The sequence below is a fragment of the Nanorana parkeri genome, unplaced genomic scaffold (genome assembly GCF_000935625.1).
Source record: "Nanorana parkeri isolate BGI_ZX_2015 unplaced genomic scaffold, ASM93562v1 scaffold565, whole genome shotgun sequence".
NCBI classification, from domain to species: domain Eukaryota; kingdom Metazoa; phylum Chordata; class Amphibia; order Anura; family Dicroglossidae; genus Nanorana; species Nanorana parkeri.
The window spans coordinates 165-14,195 of record NW_017306833.1 but is presented as its reverse complement, the minus strand read 5'-3'; the positions used below and the strand labels follow the sequence as shown (position 1 = coordinate 14,195).

Sequence of the window (14,031 nt, the reverse complement as noted above, 5' to 3'; positions counted from 1 at the left end):
GCCCTGTCGTCCTGTAGCCCTGTCGTCCTGTCGTCCTGTAGTCCTGTCGTCCTGTAGCCCTGTCGTCCTGTCGTCCTGTCGTCCTGTAGCCCTGTAGTCCTGTAGTCCTGTAGCCCTGTCGTCCTGTCGTCCTGTAGCCCTGTCGTCCTGTAGCCCTGTAGCCCTGTAGTCCTGTAGTCCTGTAGTCCTGTAGCCCTGTAGCCCTGTAGCCCTGTAGCCCTGTAGTCCTGTAGTCCTGTAGCCCTGTAGCCCTGTAGCCCTGTAGCCCTGTAGCCCTGTAGCCCTGTCGTCCTGTAGTCCTGTCGTCCTGTAGTCCTGTTCTATCACGCCGTATTATGTACATTTCCTGATCTGACTTACAGCGTGAAAAGGGTAAAGAGTCTCTCCAGAGGAACTTCCTGTGTGACCATCTCTCCGAGCTTGGTGTTACTCTGCAATACGCTCTCCAGGATGTCCAGAGCCAGCTGCGTAATCTCCACCATCATCAGATTCATATTCACGAATGTCACCACCTGCACCACACAAAGCGCCGCGTTATTATTAATGTCACCACCTGCACAACACAAAGCGCTGCGTTATTATTAATGTCACCACCTGCACCACACAAAGCGCTGCGTTATTATTAATGTCACCACCTGCACCACACAAAGCGCCGCGTTATTATTACACGGCAAAACCAGGACTTAGGATATTACAGCAACAATTCATGCAAAGTACTGAGCAGGTGACAGAGTCTGGGGTAGGCAACCTCTGCACTCCAGCTGTAATGAATCTAAACATTCTACATGTGTCTGGGAGTCAGGCCTGTGTGTGGGGGGTGCTCGCAGGGACTGTCAGTCTTGTAGTATGAGTACTATCCTTGTCGCTCTCCTTACCGATATGTCCTTGTAGTGGGGGGTGCTCGCAGGGACTGCCTCATGGAACGTCTAGTTTTGGAGTCCAGTGATGCACGCCGGAGGTCTAACATTGGGGATATAGCGGTGCCAGCCCAGGATAACCCCTCATACTCCACACCTGTCTCCATGTTGTAGCTAAGCAGCACTATGAGCATGAACACTGAGGGGAGGGATCTGTGTCCCTCAACGGACTCCAGAAAACAGGATTTTACAGCGAGTAGAACAATTCCGTTTTTTTCTCATCCATTCAGGGACACAGCAGAACTTTAACCTTTGGGATGTCCATATGCAGTCCAACTAAAAGGGGGCCACACGGTGGAAGCGGGAACACATTCAATTAGCACGGGATTTGATCTTTGACATGTAGACATGATTTGGTCACAACTAGAGTTGGATGAAGGGCAGAAGCCTGCAGTGAGAACAGAGCGGTACACAGGCCCTCAGCCCCCGTTCACACCGGAACGTTTTGTGGCGGGTTCTACGCACGGCGAACGCTCTACGAAACGCTCCAACATATAAATCGCATTGTAGTCAATGGTCTGGTTCCCACCTCGGCGTATTTCCGCCCGTCCCTAACGCGCTACAAAGCGGCCCGCGCCTGGAAAGGTACAGGTACTACTTTCAGCCGCTTTGTTGCGCATTTCCATTGGGATACAGCCAAGTAGCCTTCGGAAACGCGCAACTTTTTTTATCGCGAATCGCAATTAAAAAAACGCGCGACAGACGCGCATATGCAATACGCCTAGGTGTGAACGAGACCTTAGGGTTAGGGTTTCACGTGACGCAGCAGTGGGAATGGCAGAAAAAAGCGTGGCGTGCACTTACGCAGCACTCCACCCAGCAGATGATGTCAATGGTAAGTTCCACAATGTAAACCTTTCCACATCAATGGGGAATAATGGGACCCAGTGACCTAAGTAATTCACGTAGCTCCCAGTGCTTGGCCTGACTGGCCCACTCAGTAAGCCCTCGTTCACACCTAGGCGTATTGCGATTCGCGGTAAAAAAGTCACGCGACCGTCGCGCGATTCCGAAGGCTACTTGGCTGTATCCCAATGGAAAACACGCAACAAAACGGGCCAAAGTAGTACCTGGACCTTTCCAGGCGCGGGCCGTTTTGTAGCGCGTTAGGGACGGGCGGAAATACGCCGAGGTGGGAACGAGACCATTGAATACAATGGAATTTAGATGTTTGAGCGTTTTGTAGAGCGTTCGTCCAGCGTAGAACCCGCTACAAAACGTTCCGGTGTGAACGAGGTGTTAGTGTAAACTGGGAGCTACAGATCTTCAGGTTCCAATATCTCCTCAGCAAGGAAGAAGACAGCGGCGGACATACTCATCCTGAGTACGGAGGTCCGTCACAAGTGAGACTAGAGAGCCGGGGCAGTTTTATGTTTCCCAGTGTCCGGCAGTATAACCTGAAGGTGAATAACTTCCAATGTCCCTCAATGGACAAGAAAGAAAAGGACTTACAGTATGTAGGGAAAGGATTTGAACAAGTAACTATTGAATACAGATTGGTTCCATGTTTCAATGTGTATGCAATGCTTGCTGGTCTATCTTATAGGAGAGCCCAGCATTAGCTCCAACAGTACCTACTAGGACAGGAGGAGAAAGGATTGGGAGGGGTGGGTGTCACTCCTCCGAGTCATTCCACTGTGTGAACCCCATCACCCTTCTGTTCAGATCAGTTCACAGCACAGCAGCAACAGATATGTAAACCCTGAATACCAGATTCACCCTTGTCATATGACTTTCTGTGCGAGGCCTCCTTCTGCTCACCTTGTGAATGAAGGTTGTGCTGAATGTTTCCCAGGACACAAAGCCATGTTCCATCAGCTCAGCAATGGCTTTCAGAGTGTGACACATTACCTCTCCAGGCCTGTGGGGAGAAAGGAGGATAAGGTTCAAGACGGAAGACATTTTCCTGCCGGGTGCGTCCCACTTTATACATTGCCGGGTTCTAGCCAACTATTGATTCGAGAGGCGTAATCACATATTTACCTCGATTATTGCTATTCATTCAGAAGCTGGTCTTTAATTACATTCATCTTTCTGCAAACCAGTAAAATTGGTGAAGAGCCTTTATATAGAGCACTTGTAGTATTAGAAATCCTCATAGAAAATACCAAGAAGGGTTCATGGTTTCATTAGTTTATAGTGTATGAGCAGTCACCACTATTACCAGAAATCCAACCAGGGTGGAGCCGATGCTCCCAGCAAACTCAGGAAGGATTTTACACTAAGTAAAACTGAATTCCACTTTTCACTGTCACCCCTGGACGGCTTCTGATTCCCGTAGGACAGGCATTCTGTATGTGGACAATTCCTTACAAAAAGATGCGTGCTGCAAAGTCTGATTCCAGTGGCAGTTACAATGTGCAAAGCTTTCCAGGTGTCACACTTCCCTGTGTTATGATCCGGCACCGGGTTTTACCTTCTGCCTGAGCTGCTTGTCTTCCTGCCAATCCACTCTGGACAACCCCATTAAAAGTACAAAGCCTCACTTGTTGCGCTTGGTTTGAGCAACGTGTCTACACACTAACCCTAAGCCGGACCCTCTTTGTTGGTTTCCTAACCCTAACCTCCTGTTTGCTGTTGAAGCTGAATTTCCTATAGTTTACCTGTGTACTAAACTCTGGATTGTCCTTGGAAATCCTAGCTATAGTCTGCCCTGTACTTCGCCTTGTCCTTGGAAATCATTGTCTGCCGTCTGCCCTGTGCTTTGCTTTGTCCTTGGATATCCCTGTCTGCAGTCTGCCCTGTGCTTCGCTTTGTCCTTGGAAATCCCTGTCTACAGTCTGCTCTGTGCTTCGCTTTGTCCTTGGAAATCCCTGTCTACAGTCTGCTCTGTGCTTCGCTTTGTCCTTGGAAACCCTGTCTACAGTCTGCCCTGTGCTTCGCTTTGTCCTTGGATATCCCTGTCTACAGTCTGCCCTGTGCTTCGCTTTGTCCTTGGATATCCCTGTCTACAGTCTGCCCTGTGCTTCGCTTTGTCCTTGGATATCCCTGTCTACAGTCTGCCCTGTGCTTCGCTTTGTCCTTGGATATCCCTGTCTACAGTCTGCCCTGTGCTTCGCTTTGTCCTTGGATATCCCTGTCTACAGTCTGCCCTGTGCTTCGCTTTGTCCTTGGATATCCCTGTCTACAGTCTGCCCTGTGCTTCGCTTTGTCCTTGGATATCCCTGTCTACAGTCTGCCCTGTGCTTCGCTTTGTCCTTGGATATCCCTGTCTACAGTCTGCCCTGTGCTTCGCTTTGTCCTTGGATATCCCTGTCTACAGTCTGCCCTGTGCTTCGCTTTGTCCTTGGATATCCCTGTCTACAGTCTGCCCTGTGCTTCGCTTTGTCCTTGGATATCCCTGTCTACAGTCTGCCCTGTGCTTCGCTTTGTCCTTGGAAATCCCTGTCTACAGTCTGCTCTGTGCTTCGCTTTGCCCTTGGATATCCCTGTCTACAGTCTGCTCTGTGCTTCGCTTTGTCCTTGGATATCCCTGTCTGCAGTCTGCCCTGTACTTCGCCTTGTCCTTGGAAATCATTGTCTGCAGTCTGCCCTGTGCTTTGCTTTGTCCTTGGATATCCCTGTCTGCAGTCTGCCCTGTGCTTCGCCTTGTCCTTGGAAATCCCTGTCTGCAGTCTGCCCTGTGCTTCGCCTTGTCCTTGGAAATCCCTGTCTGCAGTCTGCCCTGTGCTTCGCTTTGTCCTTGGAAATCCCTGTCTACAGTCTGCTCTGTGCTTCGCTTTGTCCTTGGAAATCCCTGTCTACAGTCTGCTCTGTGCTTCGCTTTGTCCTTGGAAATCCCTGTCTACAGTCTGCTCTGTGCTTCGCTTTGCCCTTGGATATCCCTGTCTACAGTCTGCTCTGTGCTTCGCTTTGCCCTTGGATATCCCTGTCTACAGTCTGCCCTGTGCTTCGCTTTGTCCTTGGATATCATTGTCTACAGTCTGCTCTGTGCTTCGCTTTGTCCTTGGATATCCCTGTCTGCAGTCTGCCCTGTGCTTCGCTTTGTCCTTGGAAATCCCTGTCTACAGTCTGCTCTGTGCTTCGCTTTGCCCTTGGATATCCCTGTCTACAGTCTGCTCTGTGCTTCGCTTTGTCCTTGGATATCCCTGTCTGCAGTCTGCCCTGTACTTCGCCTTGTCCTTGGAAATCATTGTCTGCAGTCTGCCCTGTGCTTTGCTTTGTCCTTGGATATCCCTGTCTGCAGTCTGCCCTGTGCTTCGCCTTGTCCTTGGAAATCCCTGTCTGCAGTCTGCCCTGTGCTTCGCCTTGTCCTTGGAAATCCCTGTCTGCAGTCTGCTCTGTGCTTCGCTTTGTCCTTGGAAATCCCTGTCTACAGTCTGCTCTGTGCTTCGCTTTGTCCTTGGAAATCCCTGTCTACAGTCTGCTCTGTGCTTCGCTTTGTCCTTGGAAATCCCTGTCTACAGTCTGCTCTGTGCTTCGCTTTGCCCTTGGATATCCTTGTCTGCAGTGTGCCCTGTGCTTCGCCTTGTCCTTGGAAAACCCTGTCTACAGTCTGCTCTGTGCTTCGCTTTGCCCTTGGAAATCCCTGTCTACAGGCTGCCCTGTGCTTTGCTTTGCCCTTGGATATCCCTGTCTACAGGCTGCCCTGTGCTTCGCCTTGTCCTTGGAAAACCCTGTCTACAGTCTGCTCTGTACTTCGCCTTGTCCTTGGAAATCATTGTCTGTCGTCTGCCCTGTGCTTTGCCCTTGGATATCCCTGTCTGCAGTCTGCCCTGTGCTTCGCCTTGTCCTTGGAAATCACTGTCTACAGTCTGCTCTGTGCTTCGCTTTGCCCTTGGAAATCCCTGTCTACAGTCTGCTCCTACCTTTGGCTCATCCCTGGAAGTCCTAGTCTTAGGCTTGTCCCTAACCTTTGATTTGGTCCCTGTACCTGTGTCCGCAGTGCATCCTGAACTTTGAGTCTTTGTAGGCTGCTGAGTTGGGTGAACCAGGGGATAGTGACCTGGGGTCAGCACGCAGCCATGTCCATCTCCACCATCTGGAGCTCTGGTGAACAGTAGCTGGCCCTTAAACTCCACATCCTAGGGATATGGGCTTAAAGTGCATTTTCTCAGCTTTAAGTTGAGGGTATACACATCCATATTGGAAGAAGGGTTTAGGAATTATAGTTCTTTAATATGTAGCCCCCTCTTTTTCAAGGGACCAAAAGTAATTGGACAATTAACTCAAAAGCTGTTTCATGGACAGTTGTGGGCTATTCCTTCAGCTCAGCAGGTAATAGGTCTGGAGTTGATTCTAGGCATGGCATTCGCATTTGGAAGCTGTTGCTGTGAACCCACAACATGCAATTAGGGGAGCTCTCAGTGCAAGTGAAACAGGCTGCAAAGAAAATAAATCCATCAGAGAGATATTGGGAACATTAGGAGTGGCCAAATCCAGTTTGGTACATTCTGAGAAAAAACAAACAAACTGGTAAGCTCTTCAACACAAGAAGGCATGGACCTCCATGGAAGACAACAGTGGTGAATGATCCTTTCCATAGTAAAGAAAAACCCGTTCACAACATACAGCCAAGTGAAGAACACTCTCCAGGAGGTCGGCATATCATTATCCAAGTCTATCATGAAGAGAATGCAAATACAGAGGGTTCACCACAAGGTGCAAATCATTTAGAATTCCTAAACATTTCATATGAGATTTCTGCTCAACTCCTTGAATCAAAGATGAAAGTCTGCACTTCAATTGCATTTCAGTTGTTTTATTTCAAATCCATTGCGGTGGCGTACAGAGGAAGAATTAGGAAAATTCTGTCAGTGTCCAATTATTTCCAGACCTAACTGTGTGTTCAGAATTTAAAGTGAGAAAAGGATCTTGTAAGAGAGGTTCTTGGTATGAAGACAAGCTCAGCCTCTATGTACATCAGAAGGCTAACAATGTATTGTCCCAGTAAGACGCTACTGGGATCATTGTTGTGAAAGGCCAACACCAGAAACATGTACACGATATTGTACAGTCTCCATTGAACTACCAGAGTGTCCACCCCATCTACAAGAGTGCCCTGGGCCAACATCAAAGGACCTTACCACTTCGGTTAATAGCCACCATATCCATATTTATAATATTTAAACTGATTAGAGATACGGAGAAAGATCCCCAGAAAAAGGTTCATTTATTCAGGTTGATTGCCTGTGAGCTCAGAAAGTCTACAGTCCAGTTGATCACACACTAGGCAGTACAATGCAGAAAGCTAGTACATGGAGTATGTTAGATTTCCCTCATGACATACATTTCCTGAACATTACCATCAGCCAATCCTTTCCTTTTCCAAAACAGAGTCTCCAGTTTAGTAACATCCTCTCTATTTTCTGCTCGATCTACCTTCTACTTTCCAGTGCCACCAAAGGCACCAAGAGAACAGTACGATGGCACCAAGGACGGCGACTATGAAACATGTCATAATAAATATAGAATTTGTGTTTATTGACTCTTACTCTTTCTGCTCTTCCACCGTCCTGGACAGAATACTGAGTCCATCACGGCTGATGAATTCCTGGGCAAATGTGACATCACAGGACAAGGTAGCCAGTTTCTTCAGAGACTCTGATCTCACATCCTGGTTGTGACTCTGGACGCCATTGCACAGACTGCCGGCTTCTTTGTCCTTTTATGGGAGAAAAAAATAAGAATAAATGGACGACAGGACTATGACAGACCATTTCACATGAACCACCGTCCTTGTATTAGAAATGATTAACAATGAGATGAAATGTGCTCCAGCCCAGTTCCTGTCGCAGGATCAGCTACAAAAGACATTCTTGGAGTATAATTGTGTCGCTGGCCACATCACACGTACAGCATTCATTGATTGAGACTTTTCCAGACATCTCTCCAGTGTTTTATGGATCTGGCAATCTTTAAGTGCTATTGTCTCCCATTGTACAGAGCTATACTGAGAAAGAGCCAAGTGGCGGAACCCATGGACTACCTGGATTCTGACAGTGTGAGGGAAATGAATTCAAAAAGCATGAAGGCCGGGGTTGATGCCCATGTTATAAGAGCACTCAGGTCACTCAGACAAGATGAAAAATGTCAGCTTTGCTTACCCATGGACTACCTGGATTCTGACAGTGTGAGGGAAATGAATTCAAAAAGCATGAAGGCCGGGGTTGATGCCCATGTTATAAGAGCACTCAGGTCACTCAGACAAGATGAAAAATGTCAGCTTTGCTACCCTGGAATTAGAATATGACCCCGGAATTAGAATATGACCCCGGAATTAGAATATGACCCTGGAATTAGAATATGACCCCGGAATTAGAATATGACCCCGGAATTAGAATATGACCCCGGGATTAGAATATGACCCTGGGATTAGAATATGACCCCGGAAAGAGAATATGACCCCGGGATTAGAATATGACCCCGGAATTAGAATATGACCCCGGAATTAGAATATGACCCCGGAAAGAGAATATGACCCTGGGATTAGAATATGACCCTGGGATTAGAATATGACCCTGGGATTAGAATATGACCCTGGGATTAGAATATGACCCCGGAAAGAGAATATGACCCCGGGATTAGAATATGACCCCGGGATTAGAATATGACCCTGGAATTAGAATATGACCCCGGAAAGAGAATATGACCCTGGGATTAGAATATGACCCTGGGATTAGAATATGACCCTGGAAAGAGAATATGACCCTGGAAAGAGAATATGACCCTGGGATTAGAATATGACCCTGGGATTAGAATATGACCCTGGGATTAGAATATGACCCTGGGATTAGAATATGACCCCGGGATGAGAATATGACCCAGGGATTAGACTATGACCCCGGAAACAGAATATGACCGCTTGTACAGAGCTATACTGAGAAAGAGCCAAGTGGCGGAACCCATGGACTACCTGGATTCTGACAGTGTGAGGGAAATGAATTCAAAAAGCATGAAGGCCGGGGTTGATGCCCATGTTATAAGAGCACTCAGGTCACTCAGACAAGATGAAAAATGTCAGCTTTGCTACTCTGGAATTAGAATATGACCCCGGAATTAGAATATGACCCTGGAATTAGAATATGACCCTGGAATTAGAATATGACCCCGGAAAGAGAATATGACCCCGGGATTAGAATATGACCCTGGGATTAGAATTTGACCCTGGGATTAGAATATGACCCGGAAAGAGAATATGACCCCGGAATTAGAATATGACCCCGGGATTAGAATATGACCCTGGAAAGAGAATATGACCCCGGGATTAGAATATGACCCTGGAAAGAGAATATGACCCCGGGATTAGAATATGACCCTGGAAAGAGAATATGACCCCGGGATTAGAATATGACCCTGGAAAGAGAATATGACCCCGGGATTAGAATATGACCCTGGAAAGAGAATATGACCCCGGGATTAGAATATGACCCTGGAAAGAGAATATGACCCCGGGATTAGAATATGACCCTGGAAAGAGAATATGACCCCGGGATTAGAATATGACCCTGGAAAGAGAATATGACCCCGGGATTAGAATATGACCCTGGAAAGAGAATATGACCCCGGGATTAGAATATGACCCTGGAAAGAGAATATGACCCCGGGATTAGAATATGACCCTGGAAAGAGAATATGACCCCGGGATTAGAATATGACCCTGGAAAGAGAATATGACCCCGGGATTAGAATATGACCCTGGAAAGAGAATATGACCCCGGGATTAGAATATGACCCTGGAAAGAGAATATGACCCCGGGATTAGAATATGACCCTGGAAAGAGAATATGACCCCGGGATTAGAATATGACCCTGGAAAGAGAATATGACCCCGGGATTAGAATATGACCCTGGAAAGAGAATATGACCCCGGGATTAGAATATGACCCTGGAAAGAGAATATGACCCCGGGATTAGAATATGACCCTGGAAAGAGAATATGACCCCGGGATTAGAATATGACCCTGGAAAGAGAATATGACCCCGGGATTAGAATATGACCCTGGAAAGAGAATATGACCCCGGGATTAGAATATGACCCTGGAAAGAGAATATGACCCCGGGATTAGAATATGACCCTGGAAAGAGAATATGACCCCGGGATTAGAATATGACCCTGGAAAGAGAATATGACCCCGGGATTAGAATATGACCCTGGAAAGAGAATATGACCCCGGGATTAGAATATGACCCTGGAAAGAGAATATGACCCCGGGATTAGAATATGACCCTGGAAAGAGAATATGACCCCGGGATTAGAATATGACCCTGGAAAGAGAATATGACCCCGGGATTAGAATATGACCCTGGAAAGAGAATATGACCCCGGGATTAGAATATGACCCTGGAAAGAGAATATGACCCCGGGATTAGAATATGACCCTGGAAAGAGAATATGACCCCGGGATTAGAATATGACCCTGGAAAGAGAATATGACCCCGGGATTAGAATATGACCCTGGAAAGAGAATATGACCCCGGGATTAGAATATGACCCTGGAAAGAGAATATGACCCCGGGATTAGAATATGACCCTGGAAAGAGAATATGACCCCGGGATTAGAATATGACCCTGGAAAGAGAATATGACCCCGGGATTAGAATATGACCCTGGAAAGAGAATATGACCCCGGGATTAGAATATGACCCTGGAAAGAGAATATGACCCCGGGATTAGAATATGACCCTGGAAAGAGAATATGACCCCGGGATTAGAATATGACCCTGGAAAGAGAATATGACCCCGGGATTAGAATATGACCCTGGAAAGAGAATATGACCCCGGGATTAGAATATGACCCTGGAAAGAGAATATGACCCCGGGATTAGAATATGACCCTGGAAAGAGAATATGACCCCGGGATTAGAATATGACCCTGGAAAGAGAATATGACCCCGGGATTAGAATATGACCCTGGAAAGAGAATATGACCCCGGGATTAGAATATGACCCTGGAAAGAGAATATGACCCCGGGATTAGAATATGACCCTGGAAAGAGAATATGACCCCGGGATTAGAATATGACCCTGGAAAGAGAATAGCTGCTTCCATTTCAGCCCTCTCACTCAAATATTTTGTTTTGGGATAGATTTCCTTTAGGGATACTCGGACAGTCTGCCACAGAAAACCTTTACCTGTCACTTGTCCTGCAGTCACCAATGATCAGCAGCTGCACCGATGGACTCAAGGCCACTTATCAAAGCCGGTGACATAAAGCCACAACTGTCCCCAATACTGCACACATCTGGGTCACCATCACCCTCAGGACAATGTCTGACTTTGCTCCTCCTAAGGAACTCACCGGGGATGTGGTCAGTTTCAGGATGCTGCCGTTCTTTATTTCCATTCTATTCTAGAAGTGAAAATGAAAATAGGATCATTCATGAACACAATAAAATATCAATTTACATCTGATCAGCTTCATGATGGCTATAACTTTAATAGATGAAGCTGGCTGCCATATTGTGATCTGTGAAGACCGAAGACAGGAGTGAAAAAGTGGTTACAAGGCCAACCAAGGATCGGCCTCGGGGAATAAATCCGGCCCTGGTTACAAGGCCAACCAAGGATCGGCCTCGGGGAATAAATCCGGCCCTGGTTACAAGGCCAACCAAGGATCGGCCTCGGGGAATAAATCCGGCCCTGGTTACAAGGCCAACCAAGGCCCGGCCTCGGGGAGTAGAGAAAGTAAATCTGGCCCTGGTTACAAGGCCAACCAAGGCCCGGCCTCGAGGAGTAGAGAGAGTAAATCTGGCCCTGGTTACAAGGCCAACCAAGGCCCGGCCTCGGGGAGTAGAGAGAGTAAATCCGGCCCTGGTTACAAGGCCAACCAAGGCCCGGCCTCGGGGAATAAATCCGGCCCTGGTTACAAGGCCAACCAAGGCCCGGCCTCGGGGAGTAGAGAGAGTAAATCCGGCCCTGGTTACAAGGCCAACCAAGGCCCGGCCTCGGGGAGTAGAGAGAGTAAATCCGGCCCTGGTTACAAGGCCAACCAAGGCCCGGCCTCGGGGAATAAATCCAGCCCTGGTTACAAGGCCAACCAAGGCCCGGCCTCGGGGAATAAATCCGGCCCTGGTTACAAGGCCTTTCCCACTTCTGTGTGACTAGGAATAGGCTGGATCATGATACCGAGAACAGATAAATCACCAGAGTTACAGGATGTGCCGCCAATTACTCACCAGCTCAGTGATGTATGCCTGATGTCCATCCACATACTGAAGGGCATACTGTTCTGAATTACTGATATTCCACCTAAAGACCACACAGAGACGTTATAAGACTTTCTACATCCCATAATAATCCACTACAGCTCTTTCTGTACCCCCTCAACTGCAGCCAATATTTTCTGGTCAGTGTGTGGAAGAGTTCGAAGTTGTGTGTGTCCAGAGAGGAAACGTGTTCTGAGGTGTCACCTAGACAGGAAATATCACAGATGGGGAGGCGGAGCTTCCAAACCTTCCTCATTATAGAAGTCTGTAGTCTCTACTGAACATGACATGGCAAAGTTACTCCATAAACTTCCAATGCCAGGCACTTACCAACAATCACCCAACAAATGCCGGGCCATCGTTCAGACAAAATGCCGGACATTTACCAGCCACGGTTCAGACCAAATGCCGGACATTTACCAGCCATGGTTCAGACCAAACGCCGGACATTTACCAGCCATGGTTCAGGTGAGTCTATTGTTCGGTACATTTGGCATGGTGTCGGTATACATATCTGGCTGTGCCGTGTTGTCAGTATGTAACCATAACCGTTAGTATGATAGAACATGAGTTGTATCTGTATGAAGGAGGGAAACCGATGAATAGGATCTGCTGCAATGGGTGTCATGCGTGTTGTGTGTATGTAGAATATGACTCACGCGTCGCACACGTCCTTCAGCACTGCAGACAGAGGTTTGCTCTGCAATAGGAAAGCATTGTGTTAGAGCCCCTGCCTGTCACATGGTCTCCCAATCCTGTTGGGCATTGAAGTTATAGATTTTACCTGATTGAGCTCAATCAGCTGCGGGTATGCGCCCATCATCTGCACGGCAATCTTGACAATATTTTTGGGGGGTTCCATGTCGGCCCAGATATGTCTACAGGAGAAGGTCATTATAGGGTGTCAGTCAGAGAGATAGGCTGCCCTGCAATGCTACATGCCTGGCTGCAGCTCCATCACATAAAGGGAGTAGAAGCCCCTCTTAGTTATTGCCCCACAACGCATGCCGAGCTGAACTCACTGTATTCAAGTCTGCATGCAATGCTCTTGGACATTTACCAGCCATGGTTCAGACCAAACGCCGGACATTTACCAGCCATGGTTCAGACCAAACGCCGGACATTTACCAGCCATGGTTCAGACCAAACGCCGGACATTTACCAGCCATGGTTCAGACCAAACGCCGGACATTTACCAGCCATGGTTCAGACCAAACGCCGGACATTTACCAGCCATGGTTCAGACCAAACGCCGGACATTTACCAGCCATGGTTCAGACCAAACGCCGGACATTTACCAGCCATGGTTCAGGTGAGTCTATTGTTCGGTACATTTGGCATGGTGTCGGTATACATATCTGGCTGTGCCGTGTTGTCAGTATGTAACCATAACCGTTAGTATGATAGAACATGAGTTGTATCTGTATGAAGGAGGGAAACCGATGAATAGGATCTGCTGCAATGGGTGTCATGCGTGTTGTGTGTATGTAGAATATGACTCACGCGTCGCACACGTCCTTCAGCACTGCAGACAGAGGTTTGCTCTGCAATAGGAAAGCATTGTGTTAGAGCCCCTGCCTGTCACATGGTCTCCCAATCCTGTTGGGCATTGAAGTTATAGATTTTACCTGATTGAGCTCAATCAGCTGCGGGTATGCGCCCATCATCTGCACGGCAATCTTGACAATATTTTTGGGGGGTTCCATGTCGGCCCAGATATGTCTACAGGAGAAGGTCATTATAGGGTGTCAGTCAGAGAGATAGGCTGCCCTGCAATGCTACATGCCTGGCTGCAGCTCCATCACATAAAGGGAGTAGAAGCCCCTCTTAGTTATTGCCCCACAACGCATGCCGAGCTGAACTCACTGTATTCAAGTCTGCATGCAATGCTCTGTGTGTGTGTCATGGAAGGATGCGTGTTACATGTTCTCAGATCTCCGGGGTAATGGGGATTCCCTACAAGTG

The 14,031-nt window shown here is 47.8% G+C and overlaps 1 protein-coding gene across 1 annotated transcript; it reads right to left on the bottom strand.

The window, feature by feature from the left end:
- Positions 1 to 356: 356 nt before the first annotated feature.
- LOC108791653 (engulfment and cell motility protein 3-like) lies at positions 357 to 13,793 on the bottom strand. Its single transcript, XM_018562194.1, has 7 exons — positions 13,695 to 13,793; positions 12,726 to 12,766; positions 12,037 to 12,109; positions 11,160 to 11,210; positions 7,352 to 7,521; positions 2,679 to 2,778; positions 357 to 512 (listed from the first exon to the last, which is right to left on the bottom strand). Exons 1-7 carry the CDS (start codon positions 13,770 to 13,772, stop codon positions 357 to 359), a joined length of 669 nt encoding a protein of 222 aa, XP_018417696.1. The 5' UTR covers positions 13,773 to 13,793.
- Positions 13,794 to 14,031: the final 238 nt, after the last annotated feature.